Source organism: Plecotus auritus (genome assembly GCF_963455305.1).
Source record: "Plecotus auritus genome assembly, chromosome: 1".
Lineage (NCBI taxonomy): Eukaryota > Metazoa > Chordata > Mammalia > Chiroptera > Vespertilionidae > Plecotus > Plecotus auritus.
In genome coordinates this window covers 221707057-221725183 of record NC_137770.1, presented here as the reverse complement: position 1 = coordinate 221725183, position 18127 = coordinate 221707057, and the positions used below count along the sequence as shown (strand labels likewise).

At 41.6% G+C, this 18127-nt stretch overlaps 1 protein-coding gene across 12 annotated transcripts in view; it reads left to right on the top strand.

Moving 5' to 3' along the window:
- LIMCH1 (LIM and calponin homology domains 1) overlaps positions 1–18127 on the top strand; it is a gene marked incomplete at its 5' end in the record, with an annotated part of 329460 nt that overhangs the window by 245939 nt on the left and 65394 nt on the right. For 11 of the 12 annotated variants that reach the window (XM_080656359.1, XM_080656356.1, XM_080656358.1 and 8 more), the window contains one exon: positions 4180–4432. In XM_080656359.1, coding sequence (XP_080512485.1) covers positions 4180–4432 — 253 coding nt within the window. Of the gene's footprint in view, positions 1–4179; positions 4433–6347; positions 6615–14781; positions 15085–17535; positions 17779–18127 lie in introns of all 12 variants that reach the window. The other variant, XM_080656351.1, reaches the window with a different exon arrangement.

Below are 18127 nucleotides of genomic sequence, written 5' to 3'. Positions count from 1 at the left end.
TGAATCCAAATCACATACTCTTAAGCATAATTTACCCACACTTCTTTGTTTGCCTAATAGATTTTTTTTCAATTCTAGAATGTCTGAGCTTTTGTTTAGTCCTTAAACTTCCCAGCAAATGGATTAGCCTCGGGGCCACATAGTGTGTGGTTCCTACAGAATCTCACAGTGCGTTGTGAGGTGCTTGAAAACATTTCTAAAATTGTATATGGCCTCTTAAAGTACCACCCCCAGGTTTAGAAGTTTCAGTCCCAAGTGCATCATCCAATAGAGCTTTCACGTAAGTAGAAGGTAGATGGACTTTTACAAAACCTATCTTAACCAAACTATTTTATCCGTATTATTGTGATTGTGTTAACAAATTATTATTTTCCTCGTCTGGGTTCTTTATAACTGGTAATGCGGATCCTTTATTCCATCACCAGCTTCCAGGGGATCAGAGTTTATAACGAGCTACATCTTGAAGGGATTTGAGATGATGGTTGCTCATATTGTAGTTGTGCAGAGGCACAATTTAGTTAGCAACAATTAAGATTGATAAACTAGAGTCCTTTTATAAATTTTTTTCCATTTAAAGACTAACATGAAATTGAGCTTCACAAAACACCATCCATGAAAGAGCCTCTTACACCCACATTTCATTAATCAGCCTGATACCTTCGGGCTTATGTTCTTGTAAACTAATCAAGACCCAATGAGGTTTTTAAAGCAAAGCACCCATTTTTATGTGCCTTAAAAAATTAGTATAATTTTGTCCAAGTAGATGTTATATTTCCTTGGAGTTTATGGTATTTTTTTTTTAAATGATGCTGATCAAGAAGATTGCTCGTCCTAATAAACGCTTTCAGATTTAGAAAAAAAATTTTTAAGTCTTGAAAATTTATTTCCGAGGACTCATAATTCATTAGGGGAAACCTAACTATAAAATTCTCCAATTCTATATTGGGCCAATATGGCAAGCTTTTGTTTTATTACTATTGAGGTCCACTGACCCATTCAGTAGGGACAGTCAAGGGCAACACTCATTAGAGGTGCCATGATTCTATGGTTGGACTCAAGAGGTATCTGGTAGGGATGCTGTGGCTCCCCAGAGTCCATTCAGTCACTCTGTCTTGCTAGTTAGGTGCTCATTCCTCCCTGGCCTGCACTGGCATTCCTCCTTAGAGAGTGGAAGGGTTGGGGAGACACAGAGAGAGAAACATCAGCAATGTGAGAGAGACACATCGATTGGTTGCCTCCCGTATGCACCCCGACCAGGACCAGGGATCGAGCCTGCAACCAAGGTGTGTGCCCTTGATCAGAATTGAACCTGGGACCCTTCAGTCCATGGGCCAAACTCTATCCACTGAACCAAACCTGCTAAGGCAAAAAAATTTTAATTTTTTTAATAAATAAAAAGGGTGATCTGTTAATGTCAATGACCTGTCAATTCACATAAACAACCTATTTTGAGACATTTATTCAATATATTGTAGATAATATATAAATTAGATATTATATACACATAAGATTCATAGATTATAGCATTTTAGAATTGAGACAATTCTAATCCATTATGATCGAAAAATCATTGTCTTTTTTTCATTTATTCAACAAAAATGCAGTGCTCCCCCAGTCAGTTGCTTTAAGCAGAGGACATTTCCCAAGAGAAGTATGTCCCAAAGAGGAAACTTGGGCTGGTGTCTTGAAAACAGAAATTGGAGTCCCTGTCTACCTCTAACCTGCCAGAGAGAGGGGGCTCTCTTGGCTCCTCTGAGCCTCAGTTTCCACCTTTGTCAATGGGGAAACAAATCTCAGAGCTTGGCAAAGCGTTTGTTTATAAAACACTTCATGGGGCTCTAACCATTTTATTATGACACAGAGACAGATATGCAGCAATCGATAAAAGACTTAGGGTGGGAAGGGAGCTAAGTTACAAATTAAAAGCTAACAAGTAATGAAATGGTCAAAGCCTTCTGAGGGAAGACGGAGAGCAAGTGGCATGAATAATTCATACACCGAATATTTTATCTGCAACAATGAACACTTGTTTATGGTCAGTGCTTTTAACTTTTATAGTATTTTAAAAGCCATTAAATCATTTCATCTCCAGGGCAAATCATTTCATTCCTGTTTTATAGAAAAAGACAGTCAAGTGTGTTAGAGACAAGCCTAGGAGCCCACGGCTCATTACTGACAGACCCAGAACCGTCAGGACATAAAGAGTAGTCAGCACTTACTAAGCCCTTGCTGTGGGCCAAGCACTGTGCCAGTAATTCTACGTGTATGGGATCCTTCCGACAGCCCTATGAAGCAGGTGGCATTATTATCTTCACTTTACACATTGGGAAACTGAGGCTTCGAGAGGTGAAGTAACAGATGCAGAGCCTCAGAGCCTCTGAGGACAGAGCTCACTGTGAAGAGGAACTGACTTGCCACCCTCTTCCCTCCCCACTCTGTGAGGTTGCCTTCTCTGTCACCTCTGAGTTTAAGGCTCTTGTCACAAGTGTAAACCGGTAATCTTCTATTTGGGATTGAATAGCCTCATAATGCTCTCATTGATTAAGTTTTCAACCAGCGTTAAAATGTGGTTATCTCTACACTAGAGGCCCGGTGCACGAATTTGTGCACAAGTTGGGTCCCTCAGCCTGGCCGGTGATTGGGGCCGAGGGAGGTTCTGATAGAGGCTATGGGGGCTGGCAGGCCGGAGGGAGGGACAATGGGAGGTTGGCCAGCCATGGGAGGTTGGCTGTGGGAGCACACTGACCACCAGGGGGCAGCTCCTGTGTTGAGCATCTGCCCCCTGGTGGTCAGTGCACATCATAGCGACTGGTCGACCTGTCATTCCAGTCATTCTGTCGTAATGGTCACTTAGGCTTTTATCTATATAGATAGTAGTGTTTGTTTAAATGACAGCTTCACTCTGTGGATCTTAGAAATCCAGTGATATGAGACTCAGGAAACAAGGATACAATATAATTAATTATTGGGGCTATGAAAGACTGATGTAGGCAACATTAAATTCCTTTGCGTTGTCTAAAACACTCTTTAAACCAAACCAATTCATTTATTTATCAGAGTATTTGAGGATGCCCGCTGTGTGCAAAGACACCGTAATAAGTACTGTGGATGATATAAAGCTCTATTCACAAAAATGCAAGATGGAAAGTAAAATGTGCAAAAGAAAAGAATAGATCATCAGGCCAAAATGTTCACAGGAAAAAAAAGATTCCCTCCAGCAATGGGTACCAGGAAGGGCTTCGATATAGAGGAATATGCACTTATTATAACTCCAACCATTTCCTGGAAGGCATACCCTTGGTTATAATCCAAATCGGTCACTTTTCTGAATTCTGATTGTTCCTACATGTCTTTGCTCTTGAATTATAACTAATATTCTTCCTGTGTTAAGTGGCTTGGTTAAAAGTATCTCAAAGACGAAATGCTTTATAATTCTTATTTGTCAGAATATCTAGCACAGTATAGGACAAGAGACAACAGGTGCTCAGGAAACACTCCATTGCTTAATTTAGTTTTTCTTTTGAGAGGTGCAGAATATGAGCAGACATATAGTGCTATTGCAAATGGGTTGCTAATTGTAATTCTCAGATACAGTTAGTCTTATCTCTATTTTTTAAATTTTTATTGAATTTATTGGGGAGACATTGGTTAATAAAATTATGTAGGTTTCAAGTGCATACTTCTGTAATACATCAACTGCATATTGCATTGTATGTTTACCACCCAAAGTCGTCTCCCTGCATCACTGTTTATCCTCCCTTTACCATCTCCTATCTCCCCTGCCCCCCTTTTCCCTGGTAATCACTATACTGTTGTCTGTTTCTATGAGTTTGGGGGGGGGGTGTTTGTTTTTGCTTAATCCCTTCACCTTTTTCACTATCTCCTCAACCCCCCTCCCTTCCAACAGCTGTCAGTCTGTTCTCTGTATCTCTGCGTCTGTTTCTTTGCCTTGATTTTTTTTTTTTTAATTTGAAGGGTTTTTTTCCCCCTGATTAAAGTTGAGAGCTTTTCCCATAGTAGACTCATTTAGACTGATACTTTAGATTTGTTAAGTGAGTAATTGAAGGACCGAATCCCCGGAACCCACAGATGTAACCACATCCCTAATACTGCATGCTTGCCGTCAGGAACGTCACTGCTAGCCCGGCACAGGCCTCAGCACCCATTCTCTCTTCCCAGGGAGAGGAAGTGACTCCGAATCTGACCTGCCACATAGGAAGCTGCCGGATGTGAAGAAGGATGACATGTCTGCCAGGCGGACTTCTCACGGTGAGCCGAAATCAGCAGTGCCTTTTAACCAGTACCTCCCGAACAAAAGCAACCAGACGGCCTATGTCCCCGCTCCTCTGAGAAAGAAGAAAGCAGAGCGAGAGGAATATCGGAAGAGCTGGAGCACTGCCACCTCCCCGCTGGGTGGGGAGAGGCCCTTCAGGTAAGGCCTGGCTTGAACACGAGTGGTGTGGGATCCACAGCCCCTGGACACCAATAAGCTCAAATAACTGTTTCAGAGCATGGATGAGATTATGAATGGAGGTGGGCAGGACAGATGTTTGGAGAGAGACGGTGATAATCCTACTATTTAAAAACCCAGGGTCCGGAACGACCGACCAAAGGCTCAACCAAACACCGGAAGTCAGCCCTGCAGCCACTGCTGGGTTGCGGTGGTGACTCAGCACTGACTGCTGCCGGTGCAGGAGCAGCGACCCAGCACTGACTGCTGAAGGGGCTGCGGATCAGGCCCAAAGAGAGGCCCACAGAGAGAGGCAGGGTCTGATTTGCGGCCCCTGTGGCAGCTGTTGATCAGCTGTTGCCTCTCTCTTTCTCTCTGGGCTTTGCCAGCAGCCACACCTCGGTTTCTCTCTGGGCCTCCGCAGGGGCTGCTGATCAGCCCCACCTCTCTGATCAGGTCCAGAGATAGGCCCAGAGACGCTGACTAGCATAGAAACCGATCAATCAGAACCAAATCTGGGTGAACTGTGAGGAGCCAATGGCTGCCTAGAAGGTGGAGCTTTTGATGCTAACTGGCATAGAAACTGACCAATCAGAACCAAATTGGCCAGCAGGGGAGGGCAGTTGCGGAGAGATCAGGCCAGCAGGGGAGGGCAGTTAGGGGTGATCAGGCAGGCAGAGGAAATTAGGGGCAATCAGGCTGGCAGGGGAGAGCAGTTGGGGGCGAGATCAGGCTATCAGGGGAGGGCTGTTGGGGGAGAGATCAGGCCGGCAGGGGAGGGCAGTTAGGGGCAATCAGACAGGCAGGTAGAGAGGTTAGGGGCGATCAGGCAGGCAAGCAGAAGGGTTAGGGGCAATCAGGCAGGCAGGCAGAGGCACCGATCCCCAGGCCTAAACCGGCAATCGGACATCCCCCAAGGGGTCCCCGATTGGAGAGGGTGCAGGTTGGGCTGAGGGAACCCCCCCTCCATGCACAAATTTCGTGCACCGGGCCACTAGTAAAATATAAGCTTCATGAAGGTACCTAGAACAGTGCCTGGCACACAGTAGGCGTTCAACAAATACTTGTCTGACAGCAGATTTTTAAAAACTGGTCCTGTAGATAGAACTTTGAGAACAGATCTGTCATCCATGTCCTTCTGTGGAAACCGCCTGACTCCCACTCCTGTTAGATTAGGTGCAGAAAGACTTATCCTTATGCAAAAAGAATTTTCTATTGAGATGCATGCTTATCTAGATAAAGCTCAAGTAGTAAGGGATACATGCAACATGCTTCAGAATCACATGTAGAAACTCCTATTCAATGGAAGATAAATTGAACTGCTCAACTCTTTAAAGAAACAGTGTTTTTCCTAACCTCTGATCATGTTTTCATTCTTTCATTTATTCGGCAAGTATTTATTGAGCATCTACTACAGACAAGGTACTGCCTTTTAGGCACTGGGACCCAATAGTAAATTAGAGTCCCTGCCTTCAAGAATCTTATAGTCCAACAAAAGAAACTTATAGTCCATTCCAATACTTTCAGCAAAACCACCCTGATCATTGCATGGTTATTTCTGATAGTCTACTTTTATTATCTATAATTTTCCACTGAACCAGCATTTTATTAAAAGTTTTAATTATTGAACAAAGCATAAATTTTTCCATTCCAGCAGCAAGGGTTTTTGCCACTCAAGATCAATTTTGAAATAGCTCTTAATCAATATTGAGATTACAGTGCATTGCATTAATTAATAAATGACTACATGTAATTTTTGTCACATTGCCAGGATTGTATTGCATGCGATGACTTTTTTTAAAGTGGGAAGTAGTATGAGAATGACTAGGCGACAACATGTGGTCTGCTCCCCAGGCCAGTCTGTTAGTTTGGTAAACCATATTGTCCAACTCACTAGCTACCCCGAAACAATAGAGGAAGAGGGAAGTGAAGTGGGGTCTCCTTGGGAAGAGGACCCAGCTGGCCAAATGGACCCTGATGGGAAGCCTTCAGATGGTGCGTTAGAATTACCCACTGGCCGTCATAAGGAGCAGCGTCCTCCAGAAGGGGCTGAGGTGGCACCAGCTCCCGAGTCTGAAGAAAAAGATGCTGCTGAAATCCAAAAGCGCAGGAGGCTAGAGCAAGCCGGGATCAAGGTCTTGCCAGCAGCACAGCGCTTCGCCAGGTCAGCTCTGCAGGCCGTGGGCTGGCCTGGCTGGCCTGGCTGGCCTGGCTGGCTTGGTGCATGCCTGGGGGTTTTGGAATCTGTCTGGTGTGTTGCAGTTTCCATCCGGTTTCCCCACTTCCGCTTTTCAGTGGTATCACTGTGCCCTGCTAGGAGCAACTGGAAAAAGCTAATAGTCCCTGCCCCGGGGCGTGTCTCTGCTTACAGTCGCTAGCTCTTTGAAGTGGAGGTGAAGAGTGAGCTTCTTGCTGCTTGATTAGACCTGGTCCTACTGTAGTCAGTCGTGTGTGGGCTGCGGGACTTACCTGGCAATAACGTTTTATTTTTCAATGGTTTGTGGCCTGTTAATTTTCACACTGCTCCTAAATGGCTCTTATCTTACTTTACACATCACTAGAAAATAGCTCCTTTGAAATGGGAACACTCTCTTTAGAAAGGGTGGCGGGCTTACAAAAATCCACTTACTTCCTTTGTCCCAAGGGAGCAGTAAGAAAGACTGGGTTTGTTTGTTTTTTTGTTTTTTGTTTTTTTTTTGTTTTTTTTTTACTCCTTTTCTAAAGCATGTTGATTCAGAAACAAAGAATGGAGTAATTACTTCTCTTAATTGTAACAAAGGCACCCGTATACAGGCCTCATGGCTTCATATTACATGTGAGATGGAGATTTTCACAGTCAAAGGCACACAAAACTGGAGTTCCACGGTTTTATGTAGTGTTTTGAGAAGCTGGTGAATTTTTCTCATGTAATAACCACAAATATCCTAACAAATAATAGTGAGACCCAAATTTATTTGACAAATTGAAAGTTATAACAGTTTGACAATTGAAAATACTTTGCTACTTGCCAGTCCATTTAATCCTAAGAGGTAGGTAACATGCCCATTTTCAGGAAGAGTAAACTGAGGATCTGTGATAGTAAATGACTTCCCAGCTGGTTACTACTGACCTGGTGGCCAGATTCAGAGGCTCTGACTACAGTACCACATCTGCCGCCCACCCATTTAATGGAACAGTTTTCATTTCTCTATACAATTCCGTATGTGGTCATTGCTGTGGTCTAAGTCTTAATTGAAAGTTCCAGCATTGACGTCTATGGATTTCATTCCAGAGTAACTTTGTATTGATAAAAAATCAAGGATATCTTTCTCCCCTGTTTAGCATTCCACACCAAGTGTGTCTATCCTAAACATGTATGTGCTTCTAGAAAACTCTAACACAGAATTATGCTCATGTAAAAAGCAGCTCTCTGGATTTCTGAATAATAAAGAGTAATGATGTAAAATCTTAAAAACAAATGTTGGCCCAGAGAACTTGTCAGATACATACTTTTTTCAACATAATTTTAGCATCTACTTGCATGAGAAAGAAGGCTAGTTGCTGAGAATAGAAAAATGAATAGTATTCCCTCCCCCAAGCACCATTTTTCAGATTGTTCCTGTTTCTGTCTTCAAATCTAGGGCCCACTGAGAGTAAATATATGTGATACAGGTGAGAGGAGGGATTTTTTTTAATTTTAATCTTAATGTCCTTGACACATACCTTCCTTTTGTATAACATCTGTGAAGTCTTTAAGCTAAAATGTAGCCAAAGACACCATCATCTTTATTTTTTCTCATTTTAAAAAAATTGCCACTCTCTTGGTTTAAAAAAAAATCCCATCTTTAAAAATTGATTGTTCCAAGATTACTAATATGATTGACAATCATATTATGTGTATTGGCCACTGAGATTTCTTCTTCCATAAATTATTTCATATCCTTTACCATTTTTTTTCTTTTAAAAAATTTTTACTTTATTGTGATGAGAACACTTACCATGAGATCTCCCCTCTGAAAAAAATTTTAAGTGTACAATGCAGTATTGTTACTTATAGATACAATGCTGTACACCAGATCTCTAGAATTTATTCTTCTTGCTTAACTAAAACTTTATGCCCAATGATTAGCAACTACCCATTCCCCCCTCCCTCCAGCCTCTGGCCACCATCCTTCCACTCTTTGATTCTATGTATTTAACCCTTAGGTACTTCTCATAAGTGGAATCACGCAAATATTTTTCTTCTGTGACTAGCTTATTCACTTAGCATAATGTCCTTGAGGTTCATCCATGTTGTCACATACTGCAGAATTTCCCTCTTTTTAAAGGCTAAGTAATATTCCATTGTATGCATATGCCACATTTTCTTTATTCATTCATCTGTCCTCATGGACACTTAGGTTGTTTCTACATCTTGGCTACTGTGCATAATGCTGCAATGAACTTGGGAGTGCAGACATCTCTTTGGGATCCTGATTTAATTCTTTTGGATAAATACCCAGAATTGGGATTGCTGGGCCATATGGTAGTTCTATTTTTAATTTTTTTGAGAATTCTTTGTATCATGTTTAGAGTATTCAAAAGAGCAAAGCGGGGGTTGGGGGGGGGGGGCGGGGAGAGCTACAGTAAGCTAACTCAGCATGCCCAGGAATCACAGTGATGCAGGGAAAGGAGATTTTGTGCAAAGGCTGGAAGTTCCCTGAGTGTGCTGGGCCACTTCAGTAACTGGGAGCTTTATTTTCTAATAAAACACTGAAATATTTTATGACAACATGCATCTGTGTACAAACCTAAAATCATGGTTAATTTACAAACGTAATTCTGCATGATGAAAATTATATTTATGTGGTAATTTTCACTCCTGTCCACATTTCCTAATATCTGGATTACTGTTTACATTCTCTGTCCAACTTAGCTCTATTAAATGGGCATTTGCAGGTCAGTTAATGTCATCACACCCTAGATTTTTAAGCTTTAACATTTAAAATTGGGTCCAGGAAAATGATGTACATTCCAGGAGAATGTCCCCAATAGTAGTGTGGCACGGCTGCTCCAAACACCCAGAATTCACTGCTTAGACAGACTTCCAGCTGCTAGCTCTCTCGTAAAGGTTTCATATATACCCTGTCACTAGCCTGACACGTCTGTGACGCTGTCACTTGCTTTTGGAAGCCCACAACAGAACTGAAAGTCACTCTAAGTTTACCCACATTCAAGATCCTGCTTTTCTCTCATCTGGGAAAGTCTGTGTTTGCAGAGGTGGGTGAGAGTGTAGAGGCGGGTGAGAGTGTAGAGGCAGAGGCGTGAGCGAGGGAAGGAGGTGTGCAGACGAAGAACAAGGCTTTTCCTTTCAGACTCTTTTTCCTGTTGATGTCATTCTTTCTCAAACACCTCCTTGTATTATTTTTTAACACAATATGTAGACAGGAGTAAAGGCGCCTGGTATTCCATTTTCACATGAATTTAGAAGCCTAGGACTCCCAAGCTTCCTTTCAAACAATATATTAGGTATCTTAGCATCAAGGGACAGAAGGTGGGCCTTCTTAATAAAGGTGTGGAGTTAAATCTTCATTCATGTTGTCATTGAAGTAAAAAGTACAGAAGCCACTTTTTCTTCTCTCTTAGTTTATGATTCCGTTAGCTTAATTACCCTCCAAATATGAGACTCCACTGAAGAAGCCAAGATTTCTGTTTTTAAGGGGATAAAATAAGAACCAAGATTCACTTCCCCTGAATTAAAACACTACAGAGATTTGAGTTCTCCGCCGTGGTGTTTCCCATTGGAGAAGTAAACTTCTCTTGAGCTGAATTACAGGTTTCACGTGATTGTGCTTCTTTTCTAATTGTTTTCATATGTTTCAGCACTCGGTATTTTCTGCTAGTCTGTGGATCTTCGCAACCACATAGTAATTAATTACAGAGGAGGCGGGGCGGCGGGGGGCGGGGGGGACCCTCTGCGGAACAATAGCCATTTAGAAGTTTGCAGAGGAAGAACAGATGCAGCCGAGTGCCAGATGCCCGGGCCCTGACTTGCCTAACAGACCCTGGGGATCAGGGACCAGGCAGACACGGAACTCGCTCGAACTTTTGTGACTCTGGATGTCGCTGCCCTGTTTGGGCGCTGGGTGAAACAGGGATGTTTTTGGTGTTGCCCATGACATTCCCAGGAGGCCTAACAGGCTTTTCTGGAGAGCCCAGTTTCTTTGAATAGAACGAACCGGCTGCCAATCTGAGTTGGTCGCTTGTGTGTTGCCAAGTAAAGTGGAGTGAAAGAAAATGCCAGCTCTTGCTCCGTTTAAAGCATTATCTCATTCACTTTGAAATATATAAGCCTTAGAAACTTGGAGACAAGAACTTTCTCTCCCCCCTCACCTGCTTAGAGCCCATAATCCCTGCTACAAAGATGGCCTTACGCATTTTAGATGAAGCGGGACAGGGTTGCCCGGCTGGAGGCAGGCCTTGGCATTTCTCATTTCACGCTGGCGGTGTTCTTTCTCCGGGAAGCAGTGAGCTGTGCCCACAGGGCAACCCCTCTTCCCAGAGCAACTCATCTATGAATGACTTAGAAAAAAAGCAAAAGTGCCAAACCTCCCCACGAATATCAAGCCAGACAGCCTGGGTCGGCCCCTTAACTTGACTTAATCTACCCAAGTCCAGGTGCCTAGACAGAAATCTCAACATTCTCCTCTGCAGAGTGGGCATCAGAATGCCCATCTTGCATTTTGTTGTCATGAAAGTTAGTATGTCTGCAGGGTATTCGCTGTCCAGAGAGTTGTTATTATTGAAAAATGAAGTAGATTGTACTGAAACCTCACAATAGACTGCCCCAAGGTCCTTCAGGGGGAAAAAGAAAAGCTCATAAAAAATCATGTAAACATCTCAGTAACTAGATATAATGAACATAGTCCTACACATCTACCTGATGCATATGGCCACCAGTGCCAGCCCAAAATTTGTGTTAATATTTTTTTCTTTCTCTGATCTGCCTTGAAGCTCTGAATTTACAAATTCAAGCAATTAATGGAAAAATCAGTCATTGTGACTAGTTTTTCAAGCGGGCAGGGAGTGGCTTTAAGCGGCCAATGATGCGGAAATTGTTCTTCACCCCCTCTTTTTAAGTCCATGTATCTCAACGAGATCACTTGGAGGGATCCCTGCCACGCTGGGCGTTTAGCCTAAAAAGAAACACCCCAGGGAATTTGTAGTCTGGCTGGGCTCACATGATGCAAAAGGCACCAGATTCTCTCTGCTTCAATTGGCATCACAAATTGACATGGCCATTTGCATACATGCATAGGTTTTATTCCAGAGCATTCTGCCCGAGTTGGGAAAGATAGAAACATAAAATACAAAGGATGTTACTGTTGGCCTTGAGAGGTTCAAGCCAGGGGTCTGCTCCCACACTGGAATTGCAGTTGGATCAGCAGAGATGAGATAATGAGGTGGAAGGGCTTGTACGCGGTTAAGTGCTGTGCAAGCATTGTAACGTATGACTAGTTAGCATTCTACTTTCATTCATCCTGGCCGAACGTTGCTCTCTGTAACCAGCAATGCAAATCAAAACGCCATTCTAAGCAGGGCTCACAGGATCTTTTTATTTAGGAACCAAAATACTTCCCTTTCTTCTCTTCCCATAGTAATGATAATGCCTTAATTTTTGCATGATGCTCTGCTTTCAGTACTGTTTCTGCCCTGGTCCTTTGTTTAATGAACAGCACAGTGGTTGAGCCAGTAATTCCACTTCTAGGAATATATCCCAAGAAACTAGAAACAACAATCAAAAAGGATATATGCACCCCTATGTTCATAGCAGCACAATTCACCATAGCTAAGATTTGGAAACAGCCTAAATGCCCATCAGCAGATGAGTGGATTAGAAAACTATGGTACATCTACACAATGGAGTACTACGCTGCTATAAAAAAGAAGGAATTTTTACCATTTGCAGCAGCATGGATGGACCTGGAGAGCATTATGTTAAGTGAAATAAGCCAGGCAATGAAAGAAAAATACCACATGATCTCACTCATTTATGGAAAATAAAGAACATTATAACCTGATGAATAAAAAGATAGATACAGAGGCAGTAAAGCATCGAACAGACTGTCAAATTACAGCGGGAAGGCTAGGGAGTGTTGGGGAGGGAGGGAAATAGATCAACCAAAGGACTTGTATGCATGCATATAAGCACACCAATGGACACAGACACTGGAGGGATGGGATGAGGGCATGCAACAGGAGGTAGGGGAGGCAGGGGGAAGGTCAATGGGGAAAAAAAGGAGATATATGTACTAATATATGTAATATTTTAAACAATAAAAAAAAACTTTCTTAAAAAAAAAAAAAGAAGAAGACCCCTGGAGCCAGGCTGCCTGGGTTTGAATTTTAACTTACGCACTGACGCTTTGACCTTGGGCAAATTTCTTAACCCACTCTGAGTTTTTACTCTATAAAATGGGGATGCTAATAACATTAACATGGCAGAGTTAGTAGTAGGGTTTGATGAATTATCACTTAGAAAAAATTCTCACACATGGTGTGCCTTCAATAACTGTTCGCTGCCGCCTTGGTCTTTCATCAGTGTGCTTTTTTAAGTAATGCCTTTTTGAAGAGATTGATTCAATAGCCTATCATTTTCCCACTGACTATTCTTTATGGCCACAGTCAGCCAACACCTGTTGGTACTTGGCAGACACATTGGCAAAGGAGGCAGGAAGGAGCATGGGCTCAGTCCAGGGGTGCGCAGGTGTGATACTGGGAGTCAGATGTGAAACTCGAAGGGCAGGGTTTCATATTTTATGAAATAAAATTGTTCAGGGAGCAAAGTGCCGCCAACCACCTCCAAAGAACATGTTTTAAGATTTTATTGAGAACGATGATCAGCAGAGAAAAGGAGTTTTCTGGGCACGATTGACGATGATTTAATTTCCACAAGTCAGAGGGAATGAGGGCCCGCTGTGGTCTTAAGATGATGACCTCCTCTGGAGCAGTGGGCGGAGCAACAGATGGGGGGTGTTGGGGGGGGGGGACACCTAGTTGACCAGAGAACACAGAGTTTGGTTACTCATTTTATTCTTAGCCAGGCTAATTACTCCTGTCTCCATTTCTAAGATGAGTTGTCCTTTGAGGATGAAGAATTTACTCTTAATCCTCTCTCAGAAATCAGATACAAAGTAGGTGAACTTTCTTTAGAAGTCAAAGTATTTTATTTATTTATCATCTTTATGACCATCAGATAAATGTGTTTTTTTAAGGTTTTAACAAGCATTAATACTTAGAAACAAGGTTGACCTTATGAGTAGGGGGAGAAGTGTTTGTATGAATACCAGATAGGCAAAATCAATGGTATTCCCATCCCACCCACCACCAACAATAACAGAAAACAAAATAAAGTGGGAAAGTCCTGATATTCTACCATTAAACTACATTCCTTTAGGAATTTGAAGTTTGGGGCCTTCAAGATCTTTTTAAAAAGATAGCCCAAATAGTAGTACATATGTAAACAATTTTAAAAAATTAATTAATTAAATAAATAAAAATAAATAAATAAAAAAGAAACATTTGCAGACCTGGTACTGAAGAATCTAGCTGGTAACCAATAAAATTTTCTCTGAGTGTTAAAAAAAAAAAAAAGATAGCCCAATGTAATCATGGTTAAGCCACTGTGTCAAAATGTCTTACTTGACATCTAGCATTTGACAAAGAGCTGGGTGGTGGAGAATCATGTGGGTAGAAGTTGGAAGAAAGGGTTGCTGATGGGAGTACAGGGCAGAGTAGTCTTCTGTGCCTTGGGTCCATCCTATAAGTGGCCATAAACATTTCCAGATGTTTCAGGTTAGTTCAGCTCAGCAGGATGACCTACCTTAGCCTTGCAATCCGGTACACACTCTAAGTGTGCTATCGCATGGCTGCATTCATTAGTTTTCCCCCAGATCCGTGTCTTGGTGGCTCAAGTTTTTGACCTGTTAAGTCAACAACAACTGGAGTACCTATTGGGTCTAGTGCTAAAGAAAAATGAACAACAGCAAAAAGCTTCCTACTCTTTCAAACTTAATGGAAGGAGTTGGCATTGTCACTTTCAGAGCCATTTAGGATCCTGCCTTTCTAATGTTGATGGATTCTGTAAATGCAATGAATTTTTAGTATTGCTAGTACCTGGCTGAATTCAAGGCTTTTAAAACCAGCACTAACTATGATGCAACTCTGGACTAAAATGGTAAACAGATGTCATCTGCACTAACTATACTGAGAAGACCTTTCACTAACAGTACAGTTGCCTGTGTGGAGATGGGGATTTAAAAAAATTTTTGGTCTGATCACATGTGGCATTCTATTTAATCTTGCTCTATCAGTCAAAAGCAATTAAACAATGAGAAAGAAGGGATTCGAGATACTATCCTTCGGGAAGAAAACCCTATCCTGACCCACCAGCATGGCAAAGTTTTAGAGTCAAAAGATGAAATTGCATGTCGACTGCCTGACCTTGAGAAAGATGACTTTGCTGCGAGAAGAGCCAGGATGAACCAGACCAAGCCAATGGTGCCACTGAATCAGCTCCTCTATGGGCCTTACCGAAGAAAAGAGGCAGAGAAACCAGATAGCAGCAAACAACTCTCAAAGGGAATCTCAGAAAAGAAAAGTCTAGAACATAAAAGGTGTGCACTGTGTGTGTGTGTGTGTGTGTGTCTAAGGGAGAGAGAACATAAGTGAAAGTCATTTGTATCATAGCCCTCCCCCATTCCTCTCTTTCCTGCCCCAATTACAAATAATTGGTAATGGTGGCCTACTCTGAAGTAGAATTCCAGATATCCAGTCTCCCCAAATGCAGTGGCAGAAAGTGAAAAGGCCATGTCCAAAATAGGGCTGAATTCACCAAATAAGCTTTGATGTGCCTTTTCTGGGCACATTACCCCATATGGGTGCTAGTGCATAGAGTGGCATTATTGGCACAAATAGACATGTGCCATTGCTATTGGGGAAAAGCCATCTCTCAAGACTGCTCCAGTCTATTCATAAGAGGCAGAAAACATAGTTATTGCTTAGCTATAAGCTCTTCTCTCTTATTAGCTCCTTTTAGATATTGGAAGGAAAAATAAATGATGCTTGCTCTTTCTTCCCTCACACTAGCAAGATCACCTACACATTTGAGGATAGATATTTATCATAAAAAAAACAAACTTCTCAAACATATAATTCTATTGTTCATAACAATTGTGTTGTTGTTTTTTTCTAAATTGTTTTTAAATGAATTTTCTCCTCCCAACTTTTCTCCCATCCTCTTAATTTGGAAAAAGAAATTTGTAGAAAAATTGGATTTGGCTAGTGATTTTTATCTAAGAGGGATATGATTTCATTTAGGGTATCAGGTTGCTAAATTCCATAGTGCAGAGTTGATCAGTCTGTATTTTTTCCTTATATCAAAATCAGTTAGAGTTTGCATCTTTAGTATTTAACTGCCATCTTTTGCCTATCACTTGAAAGGTTTGTAAGTCTATTGAACTAAGAATATAAATATCTCAACTATGTATTACACAATGAAAATAGTTCTTTGGGCAGAGTCATTGAGTTCAGTGGAGCAGTTAGTAGTTTTTTTGGTCTGTTTTTGTTTTTGTTTTGTTTTGTTTTAGGAAGTACCAGACACAAAACACCTGAAAGATTCCCGGATGTGAAATAGGTATTAGAGCACAGAAGACCTGGCACGATTTTTTATAGGACACAGTATAGTTTCAAGAGGCTCAGTCTTTGCGGTTCTTGTTGGCATGCCTTGTAACAAACCATTCTAGGAGGGCCTTTTGGGAGGGATCAACTGTTGCAAGAGAAACAAAAACTTCTGGATAACTGACCAGCATCAAGGCTTATTGATGGGGATCAGCAACTTGAGTTAGGAAAAGGAGTAGCTTTTGTATCTCCCTTTTTTCCTTTCCCCTGCATGCAATTTTAATTCCTGGTATTTCCAGCTTCATTTGTCTGTTGTCATCTGACTCTATGTGTAGGGACACAGTTCTAGGTCTGGGACAGCCCATGACCTCTCTAGAGAGCATCAAAGAACAAAAGGCTCCTGGTGGCTCTTTGCTATGCCCTTCCTTGATCCCCTTTTCCAAACTAAAAGTAAATAGAAAATTTACTTCCTAGTTGCCTTGGTTCTGCAAATACATGAAGTCATCCAGGTAACAAAAGAATACCTCTTGGTTTTCTGCCTTGGATGATTGATTTTGAAAAAGCAAATAGCCCTATTTATGTATAATTTTTAGATTTCTGTCTCAAGAAGCATATTTAGTTGGAAACTGACTTTTAATATGATAGGATGTTTATAATAGATAGATGCCGCAACTTTGGTTTAAATCACAACATAGTCAACATCAGACATCTAATATTCACTTCCTAGGAGAACAATTGAAACTCAGTTTTAGCATTAATAAAAGTAAACAGTTATTAACACATGAAAGAAATGGGCATTAACATCGTAGATCAAGGAAAAGAGGATATACTCTATTTGTTCAAGTTGACGTTAGCCAAACCCAACTAATGCTATCAGGAAGCAGAGACTGAGTTTGAACATGGAAACTTTCTGGTCAGAATGGACTAAAACACACTTTCTGGCAGTTGTGGGTTTGTGGTTGAGATGTTTTAGTATGTGAACAACATTCCAGCTACCTCCAAACTAATGCTAGAATTTGGATCATGCAGAGCTCCTTACTAACATTTACTGGTGCAGGAAAAGATAGTCCAAGAGGTCTCAGGGATTCTATCAGAAAACTTGACTTCGTTATAGTAACTTGGATAGCGTGGGAATTGGGCATTACAACTGACAAACCAAAATCTCATTACCATCCCTAGTAGTCTTCCAGCGAGCTCTGGCTTCCCTTCCTAAACTAAACTAGAGATCGTCATCTGGTGGGAAAATTTCCTTCTCATTACAGTGTCAAAGGGCAAGGTAGGTGAAAGTAATCAAGGCTCCAATTGAATCCGTAGTTTTTGAGAAAGGGAAAGGTTCTTCCATCATTTAGTTCAGCCTCTAAATTTCCATGCTTGACAATCTGTTTGTCTGCTCCCCTTCCTTGAACTTTATTTTTCCGATGATGTGGGGGCCTGGATCAAATTGACAGAAACCAGGGTCAAACAGAAGAGCTGAAGTCAATAGTGACCTGTGTTATGCGGGCTCAGGAGAGTGAACCTGCGGAAGAGGGCCTCAGGAAAGTGCCGGATATTTACAAGGACGACCTGGCCCAGCGGAGAATTCAGGGCAGCCAGGCCTCTCACCGCGAGGCTCCGAGCTTTGTCAGCGTCTCCAATATAACGGAAGCCGACTTGGAGACGTGGGACAGACTGAAAGTGTCAGGCAAGAGGAGGTGTGTTGTGTTTTTCTTAGTTTTCCCCTGGCGGTGCTGTTACTGAACTTTGAAGGAATTGAATGCTTATCCTTCTATCATATTTTTATCTTCCTGGCTGGAAATACTGAATGCCTCTCACAACACAGAGTATATTCTGCATGAGTTGAAACTTATTAATACAAAAAGTTGCAAGCCTCCTGGATGGAAAACATCCTCTTTAATTCAACCAACTTATTGGTTATTTTGATAGGCTTGTTTGTTATAAGGAATTTAAACTTGATTTTTTAATAATTTGTATATTTTATCATCCATAAGATTTTCTTATGCCATCAATTATGATGTTGGAAGTGATGTTTTGAAAGTGATA